Source organism: Garra rufa, chromosome 13 (assembly GCF_049309525.1).
Source record: "Garra rufa chromosome 13, GarRuf1.0, whole genome shotgun sequence".
NCBI lineage: Eukaryota > Metazoa > Chordata > Actinopteri > Cypriniformes > Cyprinidae > Garra > Garra rufa.
In genome coordinates, this window is record NC_133373.1 from 3924053 (window position 1) to 3951090 (window position 27038).

A 27038-nucleotide genomic window follows, 5' to 3' on the forward strand; every position below is an offset into this window, starting at 1 on the left:
TCAGACTTAAACTTCACGTCTCGAGCTAATGTATGAAAGCCAATTAAACCGGCGCATTATTTTCAGCACTCCCCCCGCTTTAATTCGGGGCCAATAGAAACTTTGTTGTTACATTACGTCAATCCGTCAAAGCACTATAAAAACGCTAACCTAACGTTACTAGGCTAGAATCCACAATGGATAAATATTTAAAAAGGTCAAGTATTGATAATCCCAAATTGGTGCATTGTCATTGTATTTTATATCTGAGCACTATACTTCTTAGCAAACATCTTTTGCACTATTTTCATTGTGTTCCAATGTTTCTGCAGTGTTAATTGTTAAACTGGGTAAACATACTCTCTTTTTATTGCCTGTTACTGCATTGGTGCATTGTCATTGTATTTTATATTTTAGCACTATATTATCCTTATTATCCTTATCAAAAATCCTTTTGAAATTCACTGTGTTCCACTGTGTGGCTGCAGGGTTAATTTTTACTTGTCCCCCACCCCACCTCAAACACACACCAGTTAAACATATATTTTCATGACACATGAAGTCATTCCAAAAAAGTTTGATTCTATCTGTTTATTGCCTGTAATTGCATCAGTGCATTTTCATTGCATTTTAGGACTATACCTATAAAAGCCTTTTGCACTATTTACATTGTGTTCCACTGTGTTCTTGCAGTTCATTTTTACTTGCTCAACCCTTTCCCATCGTTCTCTCTCTCTCTCACACGTGATTTAGCTATTACATTTGTGTTGCGGTTATGAGGGGGTCCTTGGAATTTTTTCTGCCCTATGAGGGGTCCCTATCTCCAGATAGTTTGAGAACCCCTGTGATAATATAAAACATCTGATTATGTACATGTAATAATATGAAACCTTTTTGGTCACTGCGCAATTTCCATAAATCCATTTTTTCCCAATACTTTTCATGACTATTTTTCTACTATGAAATGTGGCAAATAATTACAAAAATAAAGAAAAATTAAGTATCTTTAAACTTTTGACTAGTAGAGCAAATAACACTAGACCTGAAGCCACAGCAAATTCTAGAATCAAAACCAGCTGTAACGTCACAGGATACACCTAACATGAACGCTAATAAAATGTAATATAACTTCAAGATAAGCTGATCATATCCTAGTGTTGCCCTTGCAAACTCAGCTGACATTAAGCGGATAGGTGACAGCCGCTAAGAAAGACACGTGCCTGATTCCATTTCCAAGTTTCCAATTTATGGTGACAGAAGGTGACATGGGAGCAGAAAAACCTTTCCTCTCCGTTACTCTCTTTCAAGTACCTGAGTGAATGTCACTTTTGATGTCACCGGTATCAGAGATTACTGTCTCAAAAGCATTCACTTGGAAAAAGTCTGGTTTAGTGAAAATTGCCAGGGCTTTTGTGCAAGCTCAAAGCCTCCGCCTCTCTCCTCCTTCGTTCTCTTGCTCTGCGTGAGAGAGATGCTATTCAAGCAGCACCATTTCTGACAGAAGCTATTTTTGAATGTCTTTTGATGGTTATTTTTTCCCACAGGTTAGACACGTGGCTGCTGGAGAGCTCACGCTGGCTCTGCCAGGGTTCATAAAGGTTTTTGCCTATGTTTATGAGGGAAGGGACATGAGGTGTTGAGAGAAGTGAGCTGCTGAAACACGTGAAGCTGGCCATGATGACTGTGCCTATGCTTGTTTGAGGTTGAGTGATTCAAGAGAGAGATTTGCGTCAGAAAAAAATGAAAAGGCTGATGAGGGTTTAAGATCTCAAATAATTAGCTACAATTTGAGGGATGTCAAAGATCTGAATGCAAGAGCAAAAATAAAGATATAGTGGGGTGAACGCCTGGACAAAATGAACAGGGCTTGACAATAACAAAAATGCCAATGAAAGATACTTTTGAGAGTAGGCTCTTAAAAGGGTGGAGAATATTTAGAAGGGTGCTGAAAAGTAAAAATCTAAATTTAAAACATTAAAAAATGAACAATGACAATTTTAAATGCGGTGATATGACTCACCTCTACATAAGATATGGGGAAGATGCCAATCTTATCTCCCAGCATGCCTTCCGCCCAGTTCTCATCCACTCGACGAATCACAGTAAGAATATCATCCTGAGGGCAGACAGAAACAAACAGGCTCCTTGTTATTCAGCCAGAAGCCCTCACAGCGAGTTGTTAAAAAGTTTATAAAATGTGCAACTGGAAGGCATCAATGAAAGCCAAGCATTTGTTTTTTTTTTTTATAAAAATCTATCCAAAACACAAATGGCTCGAGGGGGATCAACACTAATGTTGCAAGCAGCATAAAATGTTTTTGCTTTTCCAACATTAAAGCAGTGCTGTTAGCTCCCCCCAAAAGTTCTCACCCCCACGTCTTTTTCCAAATCTCTATTATTTTAATTTTCAGTGGAACATATTAAAGAGAATTTATGCTTCTTTTTCCATGCAAAGTAAGAATGGTGACCTCTGGGTGAATCTAAAAAAGGGTTTATGACCCCCAATGCATTAACTAATAATAAAGTGTAAGGCTGGATGATTTATTAAAAAGAAATCAAAACTTAAATTCCGAACCTCTAACCGATGTAGTTTTCCCATGTTGGTTATTTCAGTTTTTAATCGTATTAATACCATTTTTTTTTAAACCAATCCTTAGCGCTGTGTTTCGCGGTTTAGACACAAAGATGTGTTTTGTGTGAACGGCCAGTAAGAACCTAGAGACGGTTCCATGCTCTTTCTCTTAAGCAGCAGTGTTCTATTTGCATATATTCATTATTTAAAACATTTGTTTACAAGAGATTCAAGTTATTATTTTCTACTTTTCACATTGCATTATTTAAAAATAAAGGCCTATTCATTTACAAGAGATATAAGTAACTTTCTACTTTTCATATGACAATGTTTAAAATGTATTTTGTTTGCAAGAGATGCTGGTTATTTTCTACTTCTGACATGGCAATATTTGCAAAAATGAAAGTTCTTTTTTAGGAAACTTGCTTTTTACAATAAAACTGAAATGTGACTTTTTTCATTAAACGACTTCATTTCAAACAAGCTTTGATTTCAATTGTTCGAAACAAATAACCATAAATAGTTTGTTTCCTTCAATTGTTTTAAAAATCACAAAGATAAAAATGCTCTCTTTCATTATATATTTAAAAAAAAAAAAAAAAACACACTACACTACAATTCTTTAATGAACTATGGAGGCGAAAAAAAAAAAAGTTAAATAATCGTAATCGAGGTAAAGTGATTTAATTAAATTAATCGAGGTTGATTTTAGGTCAACACGCCCAGCCCTAATAAAGTGTCACTATTTGTGACGCTGGACCATAAAACTAGTTATAAGGTTCATTTTTTTAAAAATTGACATCAGATTTATACTGAAAGCTAAATAAATACACTTTCCATTGATGTATGGTTTGTTAGGATAGGACAATATTTGGCCAAGATACAACTATTTGAAAATCTGGAATCTGAGGGTACAAAAAAAATCTAAATATTGAGAAAATCGTCTTTAAAGTTGTCCATATGAAGTTCTTAGCAATGCATATTACTAATCAAAAATTAAGCTTTGATATATTCACGGTAAAGAAATTACATAATATCTTCATGGAACATGATCTTTACTTAAAGGAGAAGTTCACTTCCAGAACAAAGATTTACAGATAATGTACTCACCTCCTTGTCATTCAAGATGTTCATGTCTTTCTTTCTTCAGTCGTAAAAAAAATAGTTTTTTGGAGTAAAACATTTCAGGATTTTTCAGGACTTCTATGGTGCCCCGTGTTTGAACTTCCAAAATGCAGTTTAAATGCAGCTTCAAACGATCCCAAATGTGGCTGTAAACAATCCCAGCTGAGGATAAAGGGTCTTATCTAGCGAAAAGATTTTTTTTTTTTTAACCTCAAATGCTCATCTTGTTTCACTCTGCGATGTGTATGAGTAGTCTGTGCATCTCTGGTTAAAGACAGTTAGGTTATGTCGAAAAACTCCATCTTATTTTCTCCCTCAACTTCAAAAATCATCATCCTACATCGCTGCACAAGTACCGACCCAGTGTTTGCAAAGTGAACATGCAAAGAAGATCAAACACCCTTTACAAAAAAGGTAAAAAAGCAATGTAGGACGATTTTGAAGTAGAGGGACTTTTGAGACAACCCTAACTGTCTTAAACCAGAAAAAAAGAGTTTTTGAGGTTAAAAAGTATATAAATCGTAACTTTTAAGAAAATAACCGATTGTTTCGCTACATAAGACCCTTCCTCCTCAGCTGGGATCGTTTACAACCGCATTTGGAATCGTTTGAAGCCACATTTAAACTTCATTTTTAAAGTTCAAACTCGGGGCACCATAGAAGTCCACTATATGGAGAAAAATCCTGAAATGTTTTCCTCAAAAAAACAATTTCCTTACGACTAAAGAAAGAAAGACTTGAACATCTTGGAAGTGAATTTCTCCTTTAATATCCTAATGATTTTTTAGCAATTTTGACCCATACAATGTATTTTTGACTATTGTTACAAATATACCCGTGCTACTTTTGACTGGCTTTGTGGTCCAGGGTCACATTTGTTTTTGAACTTGTGGATGGGAGAAGGTGTGTGTGACTGAGAGAGTCGATTTCCAGCACCTTTGAAAACGGCAAGCAGTCCTTGTCAGCCTCCTTGTCTTTCAGCTCAAAGTCATACAGGGCCTTGCACTGAGGCGGCGGCTGTGGGAGAGGTTTGATGACCTGGACAAAGTTGGTGGGAAAGAATCCATGGACTCCGCCCATCTCTCCATGATACCAGTTTTCATCCACCTGCCGGCGCAGGATAATAATATCACCCTTGCTGAACTTGAGATCTCCAGGTTCTTTGCCATCATAGTTGTATAAGGCCTTGGCACAGGGTAGTTGAGGAACTCCCTGCAGTAAAGAGAAAAGAGAGGTGGGTTAGTAAAACTCTGGGTTTCCAGAGGAACTTGGATTCATGGATAATGCACGATCAGCACTCAAAAGCGCATTCATTTTTCAAACTCATACGACAGGCAAAGGGTGACCGTGATAACCACAGCCAGCTTTCATAGAGCGTGACCATGTGTGGAGTGGAGGAGGGTGTTAAGTGTAAAGTGAAGGCAGAGATTCTATAATAAAACCTTTCCTGCAAGGTTTTTTTAAAACCTCTACTGCTATCTTTGGAGCCATGCTCTCCATAACAAGAACATTTGAAGAAAGAAAAGAAATAACCACATATATAGCCTTCGCTCAGCTATAGAGTACAGAAGCACAAACTCTAAACTAGTTTTTGTACTGCATATGAGCGATCAGTCTGTCTGGCTTGACCTTTTTGGCTTGACTGTGCTTTTTCTGTCTGTCTTGCACCGTCTGCGTTGCTTAACTTACTGACTGCCTCCTTGTCTGACAATCCCAAAATGCCCTGGGATATGCCAATGGATTCACAATGTTGTGGGGCAAGCCCATTTATCAGTGTGTGTGGAGTTTTATGGTGCAGAACCAGTCGTCTGGAACCGGTCAAAGCTCCTTTCAGGCCTGACAATCCACAGCCAGAGAGAGAGGGAGGAGGCAGCAGACATAGTACTGCTCAACTGAATGAGCCCTTTTCAGGCAAACTGCTCAAGAGAGGGGCCCTCTGTCCAAGAGAAACCCCCCACCACCACCCAGAATAAAGCCCCATGGGCTTCCTCCACTGTAGCATGCATCTCCTGCACATAGTGAGGAGAATGATAATCACAACACCAATGACAGAGAGAATCAGAATATCATCATGAAAGACTGGAAGGTATTGGAATGGAAAGACAACAGATGGACGAAGATGTGGGCAGATAGTGAGGTAGGTAAGAAATAAAAACAAAGTAACTTTTCGCTCTTCATTTACGGGTGAAACGAAGTTCAAAATACGTGAGCAGCGGTATACTATTAGCGAACCTCCTGACGCCACCCACTCTGATGAAAGCAATGTTTAAATTAATAAATTGAATAGATGCTGCACGCTTAGTCTCGGTAACAAAATAAACAACCTTTTAGAATCCCCTTTTAGAATCTGGATCATACAAAATGCATGTTATTGTTTATTTAGCACTGACCTGAATAAGATATTTCACATAAAATATGGTCATATATAGTCCACAAGAAAAAATAGTTGAATTATAAAAATTAACCTGTTTGAAAGTTTACATACGCTACATACTACTGTGTTGTTATCTGTATGATTCACAGCTGTGTTTTTTTGTTTAGTGACAGATTTTAATGAGTCGCTTGTTTGTCCTGAACTGTTAAACTGTCTGCTGTTCTTCAGCAAAATCTTTCAGGTCCCACAAATTCTTTGGCTTTCCAGTGTTTTTGTGTATTTGAACCCTTTCCAACAATGACTGGATGATTTTGAGATCCATCTTTTCACACTGAGGACAACTGAGGGACTCATATGCAACTATTACAGTAGGTTCAAACACTCACTGATGCTCCAGAAGGAAAAACAATGCATTAAGAGCCGGGGGTGAAAACTTTTGAACATTTTCTTTTCTTATTTTGCATTATTATCATATTTTTAATTAATAACTTGCCTTCAGAGGCTCCAGAAGACAGTTACATGTTTCCCAGAAGACAAAATAAGTTACATTCACACTGATCTTCAAATTCCTAAAGTTTTCACCCCCTGGCTTTTAATGCATTGTTTTTCCTTCTGGAGCTACAGTGAGTGTTTGAACCTTATGTAATAGTTGCATATGAGTCCCTCAGTTGTCCTCAGTGTAAAAAGATGGATCTCAGAATCATACAGTCATTTTTGGAAAGGGTTCAATTACGCAAAAATGCTGAAAAACCAAAGAATTTGTGGGACCTGAAGGATTTTTCTAAAGAAAAGCAGACAGTTTGACAGTTCAGGACAAACAAGGGACTCATGAACAACTATCACTAAACAAAAAACAGTTGTAAATCAAAGGGGTAATTTTTATAAATTCAACTATTATTTGTTTTGTGGACTACATGCAAAGATCTTTCATGTGAACTATCTAATTCAAGTCAGTACTTAAATAAACAATAACATACATTTTGCATGATTCCTCCTTTTTTTGCAGATTCTGAAAGTGGGATGTAAACTTTTGACCTCAACAGTAGGTTGGTAGATAGTTAGGAAGGAAGTTGGTTAATTAGGCAGACAGGAAGGTAGGTAGGTAGGCAGATAAGTAGGTAGGAAGTAAGGAAGAAAAGAAAATGAAAAGTGATAGCACGTAGGTGGGCAGGAATGAGGGACCAAAGGTAGAAATATCAACTAGGTAAAAAGGTACTTAGGAAGGAAGTAAAAACAAACAGGAAAGTAGTCAGAAAGAAAGGCAGGCAGGAAGAATGGATGAATGACAGAGAAAACTGAGACTGATGTGGTGCTGTTCAGCCCAGAGACAGTGACTAAGCAGCATTCACCGCAGAGAGGACAGACGGCCAGCCAGACACTGAGACAACTAACTAGAGGGCAAACTGACCTTTCACAAACCACATCCCTTTCTCAAACTTAAAAACAAAACCAAACAGGAAATAAAAGATGAACTTGCTCACGATCCTATGTAATTTGGGCCGACAGCTTTATTTGATGTGACGTACTGCTGTGCCCAAGTCCACAGACTCTAGCAACTCGAGAGAAAAAAAAAAATCAAAGCTCTTCGTCTGTGCACCTCTGTGCTGTTTTGGTCCCCCCTTCTGTGGGCCTCTCTCAAAGGCAGCTGTCAGCAGATCTGCAGATTTACCCACTTTGCTCAGCTTAGAGCACGAAACAGACAGAACGAGTGAGAGAAGAGGAAAGACACGAAAGAACGAGGATAAGATGGACGGATAAGAAACAAAAAGAGTAGGAGGGCAAGAAAGAAAAGGACAAAGAGTTTGATCAAATGAATGTTAGGATGACCGGTGTGTGTGTTTTTCCGGTCTAAGCCTTGCGTGTGAAAACGAAGGGCGCTAAAGATCGCTTGAACTGGACCGACATGAAAGAACCGCATTCAGGCTTTTATCCAGTCCAAACAGACAACTGAAGGTGTGCGTGTGTACGCTTGCCCGTTTGTTAAGGTTACATGAACCTCACTGGTTCTATTCAAAATTGTAAAAAAAAAGTGCGGCCACTCGTTGCCTTTGAGGCTTTCTGATCTTAAGATTCATCCTGGTCCAAGAACTCTTTCATGGGACACGAGGGATAAACACCAGTCAAGATCTGAAGAACAAGACTGGATGAACCTGGATCAAAACAACACAATATTAGACACTAATGCAAAACAGCTCTGAGCGTCCAACAGACCTCAAATTACTCACTGCTGCGCAACTTCTAAACTTCTTACTGGAGGGAGAAACAACAACACCTTTATGTTGTTAAAACGCTCCCTTAGTGCTGAAGCAAACGAGATTATAATGTAAACAAGATACCTAAAATATCTAGTAACAAAATAAAAACCTCAGGTGGGTTGAGAATTTCGACACTGCAGGCGTTCTGATCCATCCTCTCTAATTGCCAATTATAACTAATTTGTCATTTTGTAGATTTTTCTTCCAGTGCCTTGGAGTACAGTACAATTATCAGCAGGATGGCGGGAAAAGGAAAAGATTTTTTTCATGAATGCAACGGTTTCTCAAATCAGTTGCAAAATCTCACTGTAGTAAAGAAAACCTGCTCACACTTGAAATTAAATGAAAATGAACACAAAAAGGAATTGCTGGAAATCAAACAGTTGCTGGTAGCCATTGATTTCCATTGTAGGAAAATACACATTATGGAAGTCAATGGCTACCAGCAACTGCTTGGTTACCAACATTCTTCAACAGAAGAAAGAAACTCATAGAGGTTTGGAACAACATAAGGGTGAGTAAGTGATAAGAGAAATTTCATTTTCTGGTGACCAAAATTTATGTTAGATGATGAATCAATTCTTTGATGAATAACACATTAAAAACAACAGCCTTTATTTAGAATAGAAATCTTTTGTAACAATACACACTACCGTTCAAAGTTTAGGGTCATTTGTTTTCCTTTTGTCTTAGTTTGAAAGAAATTAATACTTTTATTTGGCAAAGATGTGTTAAATTGATTAACAGATGTGATAGTAAAGACTTTTTGTCAGTTTTGAATAAATACTGTTCTTTTTAACATTTTATTTATCAAAGAATCCTAAAAAAAAAACACAAAGTGAAAATAGTAACTGATGATTTTTTGGTGACCAAAATTTATGTTATGTTTATACTACAGACCAAAGCTGAAATCAAAGTTTTCTTTTTCTTTTTTTTTTTGCAACAATATACACTACCATTCAAAGTTTAGGGTCAGTAATTTTTTTCTTTTTGTCTTCGCTTAAAAAAAAAAACACTTTTATTCAGCAAGGATGTGTTAAATTCATAAAAAGTGATAGTAAAGACTTATATTGTTAGGGAAGAATCCTATTTTGAATAAATGCTGTTCTGTTTAACATTTTATTCATCAAAGAAAAAAAATATATAATCACATGTTTCAAAGTGATAAGAGTAAGTGATGATTTTTTTTGGTGACTGAAATTTATGTTAGATCTTTTATTATAAAACCAAAACTGAAATTAAAGTTCTCTTTTTTCTGGAAATGTGCAATATATTTTTCAGGATTTTTTGATGAATAAAACATTAAAAAGAACAGCATTTATTTAAAATAGAAAAAGAAATGGAAAGAAATTCATATTTGATTCATATTTTGAATAAATGCTGTTCTTTTTGACATTTTATTCCTCAAAGAATCCTGAGAAAATTACCACACATTTCAAAGTGATAAGAGTAAGTGATGAGTTTTTGGTGACGGAAATTTATGTTAGATCTTTTACTATAAACCAAAACTGAAATCAAAGTTTTCTTTTTTTTTTTTTTTATATAATTTTCAGGATTTTATAATGAATACAACATTAAAAAAACAGCATTCATTCAAAATAGAAATCTTTTTAAACACTATACACTATCGTTCAAAGTTTGGGGTCAGTCATTTTATTCTTTATATTGTTAGAAATGATTCCTATTTTGAATAAACGTTGTTCTTTTTAAGATTTTATTCATCAAAGAATACTAAATAAAAAATTATCACGTTTCAAAGTGCTAAGAGTAAGTGATTTTCTGGTGACTGAAATATATGTTGTTTATTTTTAGTTTTCTTTTGTAATTTTCAATATATTTTCCAGGATTCTATAATGAATAAAACATTAAAAAGAACAGAATTTAGTTAAAATAGAATTCTTTTGTAACAATATACACTACCGTTCAAAGTTTGGGGTTAGTCATTTTTTTCTTTTTCGTCTTTGTTTGAAAGAAATTAATATTTTTATTTAGCAAGGATATGTTAAATTGATAAAAGATGACATTAAAGACTTATTGTTAGAAAATATTCCTATTTTGAATAAATGCTGTTCTGTTTTTTTTTTTAAATCTTGAATTTTGTTTTTACATGTTTCAAAGTGATAACAGTAAGTGGTGATTTTTTGGTGACCGGAATTTGTTAGAACTAGAAATTAAAGTTTTCAATTAGCCAAAAGCAAGATAAAGTTTCAGTTAATACATTTGAGTAATGCATAATGAATCCCGAATCAAAACAAAATCATTTGTGCAAAAAATTCTTCCCACCTCTCCTTGTCAGGGTTAAATGTCTTGCTCAAGGGCACAATGTTAAATGGTAAAACTATTGGTAATGGTACAAAATCAACAAGGGCTTGGCTTGGATTCCATCACACAATTCGCCTGCTAGAGATGTTTGACGTTTCTTAGCGGAGTGGAACCTTCCTATAATTTGTCAATGCGTGACAGCTAGATGTGCCTAATTCACCGCTAATGAGAAATGTGTAATCCAATACTAATGAGCTCTCCCAGTCACAAGCCATCAATCACTATGAAGACTCTAATATCCACAAACATCTCGAACCATCTCTAAATCACTGTTAGAGGCAATCTAATGTCATATCATACAGCCTTTTAGCTCACTCAATGAAGACTCTTTCCAGCCGCCTTCCTCTTTCTTGTCTTTTCAATTCACACCCATCTCATCTGTGACCCATCACTGTCTAGATCGTGTTTTGGACAGGCTGACAAGCCTCCAGACTAAAGAAATGAATAGGGAGCCAGTAAAAGTGAAAGTAGACATCGGATACAAATTTTCCAGATGTTGGTATGATTCTTTAATGTCTTTACGAAATTTCTTGGAAAAACATACTTTGGTTAAAATTCCTTAAAGGGATGGTTCGGAGTAGATTTGACTTCATTGATATGCACTCCGAAGCCCATGTAAATACTCCATCCAAAGTTTTTTTTTACCTTAGTCAAACATTGAGGGAGATGTTTGTTGGAGTTTTTCGAATAGCTTGCTACAGCCGTAAATGGAACATGTGATGTATCTCGTAAATTGCACCACTAAACGTGCAGGTAATCTTACCAAACTTCTACAGTAGTGTAAATAGGGTATGTACTCACAAAACGCTGCATTGGAAAATTTGTAAGTCCACCATGAGTGTTTTAAAAACAACTTTTACCCGATCCCTACTAGTCTCAAAAACTACAAATGGCGACACGTCGACGTCACTTCCCTGGTTATGGAAAAGCACGTAAAAGTCCACCTATTACGTCTGTGTGCATGTCAACATAGTAGGTGGACTTTTACGTGCTTTTCCCAAACCAGGGAAGTGACGTCTCTAACTTTTAGTTTTATAAATAATTTTTCATGAATCTTTATGTTAGGGCTGGGCGATTCTTTCGATTTTTTCGAATTCACGTTTTAAGACGATTTAATTTTTTATTAAATCGAGGCATCACAATTTTTTAATAATATATATATGTGACCCTGGACCACAAAACCAGTCTTAAGTCTCTGGGGTATGTTTGTAGCAATAGCCAAAAATACATTGCATGGGTCAAAATTATAGATTTTTCTTTTATGCCAAAAATCATTAGGAAATTAAGTAAAGATCATGTTCCATGAAGATTTTTTGTAAAATTCCTACTGTAAATGTATCAAAATGTAATTTTTGATTAGTAATATGCATTGTTAAGAACCTAATTTGGACAACTTTAAAGGTGATTTTCTCAGGATTTAGATTTTTTTGCACCCTCAGATTCCAGATTTTCAAATAGATGTATCTTGGCCAAATATTGTCCTATCCTAACAAACCATACATCAATAGAAAGCTTGTTTACTGAGCTTTCATATTACATATACATCTCAGTTTTGTAAAATTTAACCTTATGACTGGTTTTGTGGTCCAGGGTCACACATACATACATACATACATACATACATACACACACACACACACACACACACACACACACACACACACACACACACACACACACACACACACACACACACACACACACACACACACACACACACACACACACACACATACATACATACATACATATATATATATATATATGTATTCAGAACGGAAAACAAATAAGGCATTCTGGTAAAATAACACGAGTCACTAAGGGGATGTGATAAGCTGCTGTTTAACATTAGCCTGATTAGCCTGTTACATTACAGTACATACAATTTCACTTACCACATAAACAGAGTAGAGAGATGATTGAAGACAGTGGCGAATTATTTGCATATCAGGGCTCTAGAGTGCGACCTAATTTCTCAATGGTGCGACTGGTGCGACCAGGCGTTCAAGGGCAAAAAAAACTACTACGTGCGACTATGAAAAAATATTTAGGGGCACCATGTGCGACTGACCCGACCAGCATATTTGTATTTGCGCTGAGTGGAGCTTCAAAGGTTTCTATGTGTTTTGCATGTTGACTAATGTATCTCAAGTGTAGAGAGAGTGTAAATAAGAGACTGAATGGGCAGTAGCTTTGTTTATTATAATAGAGCTTTGTGAGATTGCGAACTAAGATGAGTGACAGATTTTAATCATTGTTAAGGGAGTTTGTAAACGAGATACTGATTTATTACAACAGTTAAATAAACAAGTTATTATTAAGTGACTTACATTGTCTGACTATAACACTATTGCCTGATTTTGCGCTGTTTCGTCGTCAAAAGTGGTCTGAAACAAGTCACAGCTGAGCCGCTGCTCATCTCCACTCAAACACAGCGGTGTTTCGTTTATGAATGAACGTGCGTTTTTAAACGAATCTAGTGAAATGATTCAATTTCCCATTCAAACAGAATCACTTGCTTTATTCTTGAATGAACCATCCGTTCGAACGAATCAAATGAATGATATGATTCAGTAATTAAATCAGTGTCTTACCACCACCTGCTGGCAGATCGTTTCAGTTATTTAAATCATTTAATATTTCTGTGTTCAAAATTGTATATTTTTGTATACGATATAAGTCCAAGAGAAAAGCATGGAAATATATATTTTCCTCCCATCTCATATTTATTTGTCTTACAAACATTTACTGTGTTTGTTATTATAAGAATGTGGCCTGGTGGAAAGCGATCACTGATGCAGTTGCAATGTATATTGCAAAATATATGGTGCTCATATATATTATAGAAAAGCTGGGGTTTCTTTACATGCTAAATGTAGTAGGGGGGAAAAAATCGATTTAAATTGTAAATCGGATTTTTGGTGAAAAAATCAGGGATTTTATTTTTAGACCATATCGCCCAGCCCTACTTTACGTCTGACTCAGGTTAATAAGAGCCATTCGCGAATCGGACGTCATAGTTCGTGCTGTTCATTGTTGTTATTTTATATTTCAGTCACGGTCTGCAGCCCTTGATAATTTATTAAAGTAGTGCTAGGAGTCAACGCTAAAGGCAAATTACAATGAGAAAGTCATTAAAAAAAGGTTACACCAGCTGGGGTGCAATAGAAAACAGACACTCCACACATTAACTGAATGAATCAGTGCGTGTTTGGAGTACGCAAAGGGTGCATTAAAACGCTCTCAGTGCATGGAAGGGCAGTGCAATGTTTCCCTGATGGTTTTTACAAGAGCTGTTATAGGAGTTCGGGTGGGTGGGTCAGGCAGGAGACACTCTGACCCCTATCTAGAATAATTTAGCTTAAGAAATCCCCTAACACACTCCGAGATGACAGGAAAACGAGGACAACTCCCAAGAGGTGCAAGCAATCAAACTCATCACAGAGTAGTGCTTACCTCGTAACCCTAACCATTCACCAAATGGAAATGACGTAGTGTTATTGACAGGAGTTGATGTGTGTGGCAGCCATGTTGTTTTCATTACGTCGACATTAACTGAAATGGCCTGCTAATGGCTCCGTTTATGACCGCTGGGAAATGACCTGACCTGTCCCTCATCTGTGTCCTCTGCTAAAAATGGACTCCCACCTACAGCTGCTGCCGCAGCCTCATACTCCTCACCTCCAGAGTAACGGGCCTCCCTGCTGAAGCTTTAGTGGATAATTACTTTGTAAAGGATGATAGATCAGGTGTGGAGGATGCTGAGTGGGCGTTTATGGCCGAGGAAAGAAGGGAATTGATGCAGTCGATGCAGGGCTGAGGTCTGAATAACAAAACATCAGGTTTGGCCAGCCACTCGGGAACAGATATCCGTCTACCGCAATGATTTAAACCAATAGGAAGCAAACGCTTATCAGACTGCAGCAAGATCTTGATGAGGAACAGAGGGCGGCGTTTATGATTGATCAGAGCAGATAGAGAACTAATCAGGTTATAGACATGTACTTGCTTGTCCTGTCTTACTACTTTCAACCCTTGACCTTTATATCCAGCAAATGAGCAAAATCAGCCCACGGTCAAAAGTGAAACGGGGTAGTTGAGGTTTCCATGGCAACATCTGCAGAAGATCCACAGTTGTTTCTGTCACCCTCACAGCGGAACACAGAAACAAGAGAGGAGGGGAGGTGGCGAGATGCAGAAGTTTCAATGCAGGATGCTAGAAAACAACATTTGCTTTGACGCACTCTGAGAGGGAAAACGCTTCAAGGTGCCATAGAATGGAAAACTTGGCATAGTTAAATAATAACAGTTCAGTACATGGACATGACATACCATGAGTCTCAAACGCCATCGTTTCCTCCTTCTTATATAAATCTAGTGTTTGCAAAAGACCACCGAAAAATAGCTCAATTCCAACATAACACCGACTGTTACGAAACTTTCCTGGCATCGTTAATAGTTACGCCTCCAACATTTGCATCGGCCAATCATCATTAACGTCAGCACATCGTTTAAACAAGGCAAGCCACAGAAGGGACACGGTTAGCTTAATGCTAGCGCTAGCCTGTTACATTGCCTGCGCTGATGATGGTGAATGATTTACAGATCTTGAGAATCAGTGACAAGCAGCTCAACTTGTGTGGTAAGAAGCACTCCCTCTGCATTATAACTTTACACAGAGCACATGCGATCACAGTAATCTGACTAAACTGTCCGCGATTCAAAACGGCAGATTCAACAAACCGCATATTAAAAGCTGCTAGAGCTCCTAATCAAATATATATTTTTATCCATGTGAGAACTATTGAGATGAGAAGCTCTGTGAAACAGCCAATCAGAGCAGAGCTCATTAATATTCATGAAGCTTCCAAATAAGGCAATAACAGAGCATTTCGTTCTAGGGGCAAATCCTAGGGTTGTAAATGGACCTGTAAAACCATTTCTGGAGATTTTTTGCCCTTTCCTATGCCATGTACCTTCTATGTAGATATCAGAGAACAATTTAAAAATATTCTCTCAATGCATTCTATGGCACCTTTAAATAGTGATATCCACAAACTGAAATAGAAAAAAAGAAAAAAAAAATTTGACTTTAGAATTTAACCCATCTTAAGTGGTCCAGTTAAGGTTGTTTGACCATTTTTTTCCCTTTTGTTGAGTGATTTATTATATGTAGCTGTAAAAATGTCAGGTTCTTAACTAGATACTCAACCCCAAAGTTAGGGGATTTTAAAATAAATTCCACACTCAGACCTTTTCAGCTTCATAAACAATTAAAATAATTATCAAAGGTAATGTTCGAAATATGCACTATACCTACCTAGGTACTCAAAAATTTTAGGACTGAGACTCAAATCCTGCCGACTGTAAACTGACCCTAAAAATGAAAAATTGAGCAAGGAACAATAATGTGTAAAATATTTTTATATGGTCATGTTAAATGTGTTCCAGGGGCTAATACCAGATACTAGGGGCCAGATACTAAGGTGTCCATAAATGAGTGTATAATCAAAATTTGTTGTGAGAGCAATAGGGGTGTGGAATATATGTAATCTACCATAATATCACAATTTGTAGTTTAAAAACTATGCGATTTAACATTACAGTATATTGCAAAAATCAAACAAAACACTCCCAGAAAGTGCATGCATTTCATGAGTTCACGTTTCCAATGCCTGATGTAGTCTATTAAAATACATTTAGAATTCCCTTAAATTCAAGATTAGGGGGCAGATATGCCCCTGTATGACTTTTATATGTCTTCTGATGTAGTTAATGTCACACGAAGAGTAGTGTTTCTTCAAATATTAGCACGCTTACAAATGTGACATTGATTCATTGAAAATCGATAAAAAATCAAACCTACATCAGCCACTCGAATGAATCATTTGACTGAATGACTCACTCATGTAGTGATTTGCTGCCAACTACTTGCATGTTGGCATGTTGCTCGTGACACCTTGCTTGCAACATATTAGTTTATTACAGGGGTTCTCAACCTTTTTTACACCAGTGCCCCCCTCCTTCTCGAGTAAATTTTGCAAGGCCCCCATGCCTAACATTTCCTCTAAAGGCGTTTATTTTTAAACCTTTTTATTACCAAAACATTTGTTTTGCCTTTTTATTTTTCTACTGCATGTTGTAAAAAAACCTCAAAATTCAAACTTTAAATTAAAGCTATACTTTTGAATTTAAAAGAAAACCCTCTGCTCAGTTCTAAATTTTTAACGTGTATATACACATATACAGATTTAAAGCTCCTGAATTCTTAAGCACTTGAGTACTTTTTCTTAAGTAAGTGAACCTCTCAAACATTCAACAGGGAGATGCCAAAAAACAACTCACTAAACCTGTCCATTTTAACTGGACTGACTGAAAATCTACTGTTTGTATTTATTATAAATAAACTAATGAAAAATACAGTGAATACATTCTAAATCTGTTTATGCTGGTGCTAATATGTGCATAAACACTACTGACTCTTACAAGATCCACCACTATGGGTGAGCAGGACACTCAACAAGACATTCATTTTGACAACCATGCAAATATTTAGAAATCTCACGCAAAAATACTACGGATCAGAGCCCCGAAATCATGAATAGTTTGTGAATCTACCGCGGACTTATGCGTGCCTAATGTACGAGTCCGATTTACAAGAATGAATACAGTATGTAACAGTAAAATAATAATCAACTACATTCTTATAGCAAAATAAGAATAAATCAGTGCATCTTAAAATTCTTAATTCTTAAAAAGTTATTAATGTATATCTTTATTGCAAGACTTAACTAACATTTTAAATGGTTTTTTTTTTCATTTAACAAATTGATAATTGATTCATTTTAAGTGCTATTCTCAGTCCCCATAGTTTTTAACATTTCAACCCTTCAGACAGAAACACAAAACACACAAAAGCAATCTTGTCAACAATCTTGTTGTTTTTATTTTATAGGATGCTGGAAAAAAGGGTTGATTGCTTAAATTTACAGACATCACACTTTATAGTGACACAGCATGGATGCCTGTGAGATATTATCCCAACACCAATAAACCACAGAACAGAGGAAGAGAGAATCACAAAAACAGGAGGCAAAGCAAAGCTCAGAAAACACACGGCTAGCTGTCTGGACCCCAGATGTGCATCTGGACCACGATCACAGATGAACCCGAGCAGAGTCCCTCATTCCCAGCCCTCTCCATTTACCTTCTACCTTCGTTAGGGTCATTCAGTTATTCACTTGTGTCTATTTAAGCCATGTGACCAGACATCCAACTCATTACAACCCACACCTGTTCCACAGTCACCGACCTCCATAAAACCTCTGCATTTCACCTTACCGTGGGGAACCGGACTACACTTTAGGGGCTCATGGGAACCACTGCCATTACAGCTCGACTGAATCAATCTGCCACAGACCGTTGTGTGCAAAGTCTCATGGGAGTTGGAGTCCTTTCATAAGATCAAAGCTGCCCAGTCTAAATGTGTGGACAAATGAACCATGAAGCAGGCATATGTTAAGCTAAATGTTAAAAACTAAAACCAGAGGCCTGTTTAAGAGAAAGAAAAAAGTCACTGAGTCAAACACTAAACATATGGGAGTACAACAGAGACGTTGCTGAGGCAAGACTTTTCTGTAAGCTACAGATTAGTCATCAAAAACGAACTGCTTAAACATGGAGGGGGTCTGGCCTTTATAGTGGAATTATGGGAAAGGAGCATGTGGTTTTCATGAAGGATGTGCGCAACTCTGTGTATGTGTAACCCGCTGGAAAAATAAAGCAAACTCGTGCTGCTATTTTGTATGTGGCCACTTTTTCTCTCACTGTGTGTGCATAAACTTGCCTGACCTCCCTTACTACAGTAAAGACAGGTGGTTTGAGGAGTGCTGAGGATCACAGATTGTATATCTTAACACCGCATGGGTGGAATAACACAACCCTCAATCTTTAGCACTGGGGGGAAAGGCCACACGGACCTTTTGCACATAGACCTTTTGTTTTTAACCTCACCACATGCCCTTTCTTTATTCATCTGCTCATACACCTGAATGCATAAGCAGGTGCTTACGAACGAGAAGGTGCTATGCCAGAGAGCACTCAGAGGAGAAAAACAAGGGTTTGCTAAAGTAGGGCTTCATCATGCAATAAAGTTGAGACAATTTTAACTTTTGCTGCAGTGCACTCAAAGGAATTGGTTGAACAATGGCAATTTCAGACACTGGATTTCAAACTAAGCCGTCTCTATTTACAACCTTTAAATGATTGTGTGCATCCCTGTCTGTCAATAGCACCATCAGACCCTTTTCTAGTTTGTAAGTATCCTATTAAAGCAACATATTTGTTTTTGAGTCATGACATGAGAAATCAAATTTTCCTTGAACTTTTGCCATATAACAGGTCTTCTGCATCCCGCAAGTTTCAGTTTAAAACATCCTCCCAATTATAAACAAAGCATTCATTTAATCCAGAGCAAGACATCAACGGCATTGACTATCAGTCACTTAACGGTTGAAAACCTGAATGCGTGTTTTGCCTAGAGTCAAAAGCAAATAGAAATTACAACCACTGCCACTATCTTGTCTACACTGGATACATTATAAAGTAATGTTGCACAATATACCAGCACTAAAAAGGTAGAGATATCCTGCTTTGAAAAAAATGGTACAAGAGTACCGGAACTTTAAGAAAGCATTTTGATTAGAGCTGTATTAACACTGTTTATTTAGGGTCCTATGATTAAAGCGAAGTGGAAAATGTGGACATAATCACGGGATCCCATCATAAAAACTGAATTTACTGTGTAACACGTAATATTACGGATTTTGCCTATTTAAATATGTATCCAGGACGTTCTGCGCGTCTTTGTTTGAATGAATGGACATGCAGCATACTACACACATACTGAAGCACATGTGAGACACTCGCTGTGTTTTCAGCCTCTGTTGGCTTAATATACGAGTACATGAATTAGGTCTGCTCGATTTTGGCAAAAATTTTGGTCAATATTGTAATCATCACGATTATGACAGGGAACCAAACTTTATAATTGTGATTAATTTAAAGATAGCAATTCAACAGAAAAAAGACACAAAAAAGTACTTTTTAAAATAAAATAAAAATACTGAATACTTTTTTAATGCAAGTCTAGCGTAGTCTAACATTACTACAGAAATTTAATGTAATTATTTGAACGTAAAATAAAACAGCGTCTTCACTGTAATAGTTAAACATGCTTTGTTTTTGCAAACCTCAAGGAACATCTTAAAATAATAAAGAAAATCCCGTAAGACTTACATTCATCTTCGAAACACTAATTAAGATATTTCTGAAGAAATCTGAGACCTAAGAGCTTTCTGAACCTCATTAGTGGTTCAACCGTAATTTTATGAAGCTACAAGAATGCATCGTGGTACTTTGAATGCGCATTAAAGACTGACACCAAAGCAAATTAGTCATTATTTTTGTCACATGGACTATTTTAATGATGTCCTTACTACCTTTCTGGGCCTTAAACGAGTCAGTTGCGTAGCAGTCTATGCAGGACAAGAAAGTTTTCAGATTTCATCAAAAATATTTTAATTTGTGTTCCAAAGTGTCCCTTACAGGTTGAGTAGGGTGAGTAATTAATACATTTTAAAGTGTTTGGGTAAACTATCCCTGTAATACTTTTTATTCAGCAAGGATGCATTAAAATGATCAAAAGTGACAATAATGTATTATGTTACAAAAGGGAGTAAAGGTGCAATTTTTGTAGATAGTAACCATAAAAGGCCATTATGCTGCATGTTTTGAACCTACAATCTTTCACTCATGAGCTTAAACCGGCCCAAATGCATTGCCCACAATAGCCTACATACAATCTACTCCAGTCTGAGTATTCTGCATCTCTACCCCCATCTCTTTTTTGTGTTTCTGTCCATTTCCACACACTCTTGTTCTCTCTCCTTCTCTGCATTTCTTTCCTTACTTAGCTGACAACACTTCTGGTCTTTATGTACACACTCTCACTTCACCGCAGCATGAAGCTGTTACCAATGCAGAAATAATGACGGAGGAAGCGGTGTGCTTGAAAGTCTGTGAATGACAACGCAAAGATGCGCATGTGTTTGTGTATGTGTGTGTGCACATTTGTGGCAAGACAGACTGAGTGAAAAGAAGGAAAAAGATAGAGAGGTGATTAGCATCGGAGAGTGCACTCTTTTCTCCCATTTTCTAAAACTAAAGCCAGAGTTTCTTTGAAAGTTGCTGTGAAAATGGCCTGAAAAGGGTGTTTCGGGTACATTTCCCTGGTATGTTTTACAGTCGGAATGAACGCAATCGGTTGTAAAAAGCTACAATTTGCATCTTTCATGCTTCTGGTCACACTCATACTATAAACACATTTCTCAAAGCGTTTCATCTCAGAATAAATTGTCTTCAGAGAGCAGCTCTCATTTCTCACATCTCTTGCATCGGCGGCAGATAAATGAAAGCGCTGTTCTGTGCATGCATGTTTTGCTGGAAATCCAATGTGACGAAAACATGAATAAAACAACGTCTTAGTTCTTAGTCACTTGGATTAAGCGACCCAACGACACGAAAAAAAACCTTACGTTACTTTCAACATTTCTGGAATGTTTTTCCGCCTCCGCTCTCTTTTTCAATCTATTCCTGCCAGTTCTCCCAATCAATGCAATTCATCTCCTTTTCATACGGCTTTCCCTCAGAGACACAAACCCGCTCTCTATCTCTCACATGTCAAATCTCTCACCTAACTGTCAAGGCTTCGTTTCATTGGCCCGTTTATGGTAGCACACTGGACCCAGAATGCAATTCTCTGCAAGCTACACTGCCGCTCAAAAGTTTGGATCAGTAAGATATTCATTATTTTTTTTAAAAGAGACTTTTCTGCTCATCAAGGCTTAATATTGTGAAATATTAATGCAATTTAAAATAGTGGTGTTCTAATTGAATATACTTTAAAATTTAACTTATTCCTGTGTGAAAGAAAAAGTGGAAAACACAGTAAACAGAAGTGAAAAGAGCACAAAAAATGGAATATGAGGCACAATAAATTAGGACCCTATAAAATCGGTTTTATTATTTTTTTAAATTCTGTTTTTTTTTTTCTAAGTTCCATTTTTCCCATTTGAATTTTTCTGGATTCTATTTATTTTTCCCCAAAATCAATATTTTCTTTAATTTTTCGCGATTCGGTTTTATTTTTTCCCCAAATTCCATTTTTCCCCCATTTAAATTTCTCTGGATTCGGTGTTATTTTTTTCAAAATTCTGTTTTTTGAGGTTTTTCCGTTTTTCTGTTTGAATTTTTCTCGATTCGGTTTAAAATTTTTTTTTTTCCATTTTTTAAAGGAGACTTTTCTGCTCATCAAGGCTGTGTTTATTTGATTTAAATTACAGAAAAAAAATAATATTGTGAAATGTTAATGCAATTTAAAATAGTGGTGTTCTGTTTTAATGAACTTTAAAATATAACTTATTCCCGTTTGAAAGAAAAAGTGGAAAACAGTAAACAGAAGTGAAAAGAGCACAAAAAATGGAATATAAAGCGGAATAAATTAGGACCCTATAAAAACCATTTTATTTCATTTTTCGAATTCTATTTTTTTTAATTCCATTAGATTTTTTCTGGATTCTGTTTTATTATTATTTTTTCTGTTTGAATTTTTCTGGATTCGGTTTTATTTTTTCCAAATTCAGATTTTTTTTTTTTTTTAAAGGAGACTTTTCTGCTCATCAAGGCTGCGTTTATTTGATTTAAAATACAAAAAAAAAAAAAAACTGTAATATTGTGAAATGTTAATGCAATTTAAAATAGTGGTTTTCTATTTTAATATACTTTAAAATATAATTGATTTCTGTGATGCAAAGCTGAATTTTCAGCATCATTACTCCAGTTTTCAGTGTAACATGATCTTTCAGAAAACTTGTAACGGGTACTTGCTTCTTTCAGGATTCTTCGATAAATAAAACGTTAACAAGAACCGCATTTATTTAAAATACCTTACACCTCATGTTTGGGGTCAGATTTTTTTATCACTCTTTGAAAGAAATTAATACTTTTATTCAGCAAGGATGTGTTAAATTGATAAACAGTGATATTAAAAACTCAGTGTTAGAAAATATTTCTATTTTAAATAAATGCTGTTTTTTTAACTTTTTAATTCTGAAAAATGTATCACAGGTTCCAAAAAACTATTAAGCAGCTTAACTGTTTCCAACACTGATAATAAATGTAATAATCAGTATATTAGAATGATTTATAAAGGATCATGTGACACTGAAGACTGGAGTAATAGCTGATGAAAATTCATCTTTGTATCACAGAAATAAATATTTTATAGTATATTAAAATAAAAAAAATGTTATTTTGAATTGCAATATTATGAAATTTCATAATATTACTTTTTTCTGTATTTTCGATCAAACAAATGGAATTTTGATAAGCATAAGAGATTAAAAAAAAAAAAAAACATTAAAAACCTTACCCAAACTTTTGAGCAGCAGTGTATGTGACGATACTCAGCTCAGCGTTAACACGAAACAAGTCGAACACCTGCTCTCATCTATTCAAACAAAGCCGAATAAGTCTGGATAACAGAAAATCCTGTTAAAAGTATACTGCAGAGATTAGTTACTTAGCCTGTAATATCTTCTAAATCTTTTTCATGAAGTTTAAGTAGAGCAGAGTTACTCAGTTACATGTCACATATCATATCACACTTCCACACTCACCTCAAACATTCAGCTATTGGAGGAAGAATAAGAAAGGACAACAAGGAAAAACAGCGGCTGGTTGCCATCGTGACACAAAAGTGTCTAATGCAATCTGTCATGGTTGGAAGGGGAGGAGCCTGATCGAATGAGACTAATGAGGTTAGCGTAGCAAGCTTTATTAGAGCGCTAAACACACGCTTGCACTTTGGTGCCAACAGCCAACGCCGAAGCTGTTCCAGGCCTGATTAGCGCGACATTCAGGACCGATTCCTGCAGTTTCACGCCCACCCACGGAGCTGCCTCTCTAATCCACTTCATAGTGTTACAGTCACACAAGCAACAGCACTTAATCTACATCAGCTGAAACAGAGATAGAGATGGGGGAAAAGAGGAAGAGTAAGGAAAGAAGCACATAAGAGTCAGACAATGTGATAAAGGGAAAGTGAAAAGAACAAAAAGAAATAAGAAGCACAATAAATTAAAACACTATCAAATCGGTTTTATTATTTTCTGAATTCTGATTTATTTTTTCCAAATTCAGTTTTATTTAAAAAAAAATTTTTTTGGATTAAGTTTTTTTCCCCCAAATTCCAAAATTTTCTGGATTCTGTTTATTTATTTATTTCTAAATTCTGTTTTTTCCGTTTGAAATTTTCTGGATTCTGTTTTATTTTTTTTACAAATTCCTTTTTTTTTTCAGTTAAAATTTTTCTGGATTCCGTTTCATTTTATTTTCCAAATTCCATTTTTTTCCATTTAAAATTTTCTGGATTTGGTTTTTATTTATTTTTTCCCAAATTCTGTTTTTATTATTATTATTTTTTTTACTTTGAATTTTTCTGGATTCGGTTTTATATTTTTCCAAATTAAATTTTTTTTCCCCGTTTGAATTATTCTTGATTCTGATTTTTTTTTTTTTTTCAAATTCATGTTTTTCCATTTGAATTTTTCTGTATTCCATTTAATTTTTTTCCCAAATGAGTTTTTCTTCCATTTCAATGTTCCTGGATTCTTTTTTTTATTTTTTCCAAATTTATTTTTTCCCAAATTCCATTTTTTTTTCCATTTACATTTTTTCAGATTTTTTCTTTCCTGTTTGAATTTTTCTGTATTCTGTTTTATTTTTTTCCAAATTAAATGTTTTCCTTTTGAATTAGATTCTGATTTTTTATTTTTTTTTTTATTCAGGTTTTTCGATTTTTTTTCTTATTTACATTTTTCAGATTTTTTATTATTTTTATTTTTTTTTACATTTGAAATTTTGTGGATTTTTTTCCCCCTAGTCTTAAGCAAAAAACATAACTAATTAGTTATAATCATGAAACTTATTTCTTAAAAAAATTTGCAGTTTATTAATAGTTTTACAAAAAACAGTTATACAGTAACTATAATACAGTAAATTACATTTTTATGACTGGATTTTGTGATTCCGTCTGCATTTTTGCGCATCATGGAAACCACGGGCCCTAATAAATACAAAAACAATAGCAAGAACAAAATAGTGAAAGAAAAAGCAAAAGTAATAAATGAAAAAGGAAATCACAAGTAAGTGTGAGTGCAGGAAAGAGCGAAAATTAAATAGGGAATGAAAAAAGGATGGAGTGAAAAGGAAAAGAGCAAAAGCAAAAAGACCACAATAAAGAACAAATGGGTCAGAGAATGGATAAGAATGAAACAGAACAGTAAAGAGTAAGTTTGAGAAAAATGGCCAAAAGATGGTCAATAAAGAGAGCAAAAAAGAAAAGTAAAGTAAAAAGAATGGGAAAAAACAGAAGAAGCAAGAAATAGCAAAAGTGTTGAAAAGGGTAAAGCGGCACATGAGGGAAGGAAGGAAGAAAACCAAGCAGGACAAATGAAGAAGAAGGGAGGTTAAAGAAACGTCACTCAAGGGACAAATGCAGATGAAGTGAGATGTAGAGCCCCTGAGGACCCCAACAAAACGTTCACAGCCGCAGAGGAGCGTGTGACAAAACAGGAACAGAAAAACTCCATGAGACACAAAACATGATCTTACAAGAGCTGCCTCAGTTTGTCCTGAGAATCCCACATCTGCTCAATGATGCAACACCAATCTCACACGCCACTCCATCTTTAATGTTTAATAAAACTGGACCATAATCATACAGTTCAATGTAATTAGCCTTATTTTTATTTATAGAATTGGTGTAGACATAAAATATTACTGGAATGCATTTCAAATAGTTCAATGTCGTTCAACAGGGATTCTCAAACTTTTTTTGTCAGTTGAACCCCTAAAATGTTGACTTGAAGTCACCCTTGAGATTTTAAGAGGATATTTTTATAAACACATTTGCTGTTTCATGGCACTCTGATGTTTGAAAAAGTATGATTTATTTATAAGTTTTATATATTTCGGCAATTTTCTGGGACTTTCCTTGCCCTTTTATACAGGACACTACGTAAAGCAGACAGGAAGCGAAGTTGGAGAGAGGGCCATGACTCAAACTCGGGTCGCCTGTTATATAAAGTGCATGTCAGAGCACTGCCCAAAAGGTTATCATATCCAGCGATTTTTATGATTTTAATAATTAGCTTTTTCCTTCACTCCTGAAGTTTCCTCACAAACTCTGACCCACAGCAAAGGCACATCCATCCTGGAAGTATACAGATTTAGAGAGGACGAAAGCACTGCTTGGACTCAACTACATGCAACATATTATTTTAGGTGCAGGTCAAAGGTCAACCCAAAATAAAGCCCATCAATCAACATGAGGCAGAAGACCTGTCAATCAATCACAAGCCATCAGCATTAAGACTGAGGGAGTGTCTCAAATAGTAAAGAAGCCACTGAGAGTCAAACTCCTCTTATTTCTAGAGCATTTAAGCTGCAGATCAAAATCAAAGCAGACACATAAACGGTGTGATGAAGCGAATCAGAATCGTGAGACCACATGCGGTGCCGTGTAGATATTTGTGTGTGGTTTAGTCCAGGTGGGACATCACAGGTGTGACAGATTTAATACAAAACAGCAGCTCCAAACGAAAACATTATAAACACAAACACAGCTGTCAGAAGAGCTCAGGTGTCTTGCAAACATGCCACCCATCACACACAGAGTGGCGTGATGATATATGGATTGGTTAGCGCTTATTGATTAGTGAATAATGACCAGATGTGACTCAGATGGGAAAGATGCAGATGGCAGCAATGAACGCAAGAACGCATGAGTGTGAGTGGAGCAGATGTTAATATCACCAAATGAAATATTCAAGCTTATATTGGTCTAGTCTTAGCCTCGGATAACAAACCCACGGATTAAGATTGCACACGTTTATGCAACTTTTAGAAGAAAGGGCAATAATAAGAACACCTGAAAACATTATTATATGATTCTCATAGTGATACTTAAATATATATTCACATATATATCACAAAATCAATCTTTTAAAGGGATATTTCATCTAAAAATGAAAATTACCCCAAGATTTACTCACTCTCAAGCCATAGGTGTATATGACTTTCTTCTTTCAGATGAATACAATCTAGGGCTGCACGATATTGGGAAAAAATTACATTGCGATATATATTGCGATGTGTACAAATACATTTATGTTCATCAGGTTGTTTTGAACTGCTCAAAAAAATCAAATAATAATTCAAGAATAATTGGGGTAATTTTGTAAGCATTTTCAAAGAATAAAAAAAATGTAAAAGTACAGTATAATCAAAA

At 35.8% G+C, this 27038-nt stretch overlaps 1 protein-coding gene across 2 annotated transcripts in view; it reads right to left on the reverse strand.

Annotated features, from left to right (window-relative positions):
* Positions 1-27038, reverse strand: part of sh3rf1 (SH3 domain containing ring finger 1) — a 101899-nt gene that overhangs the window by 54287 nt on the left and 20574 nt on the right. For both annotated transcript variants that reach the window (XM_073816548.1, XM_073816549.1), the window contains exons 3-4: positions 4613-4888; positions 2000-2095 (exon numbers count right to left, since the gene is read on the reverse strand). In XM_073816548.1, coding sequence (XP_073672649.1) covers positions 2000-2095; positions 4613-4888 — 372 coding nt within the window. The remainder of the gene's footprint in view (positions 1-1999; positions 2096-4612; positions 4889-27038) is intronic.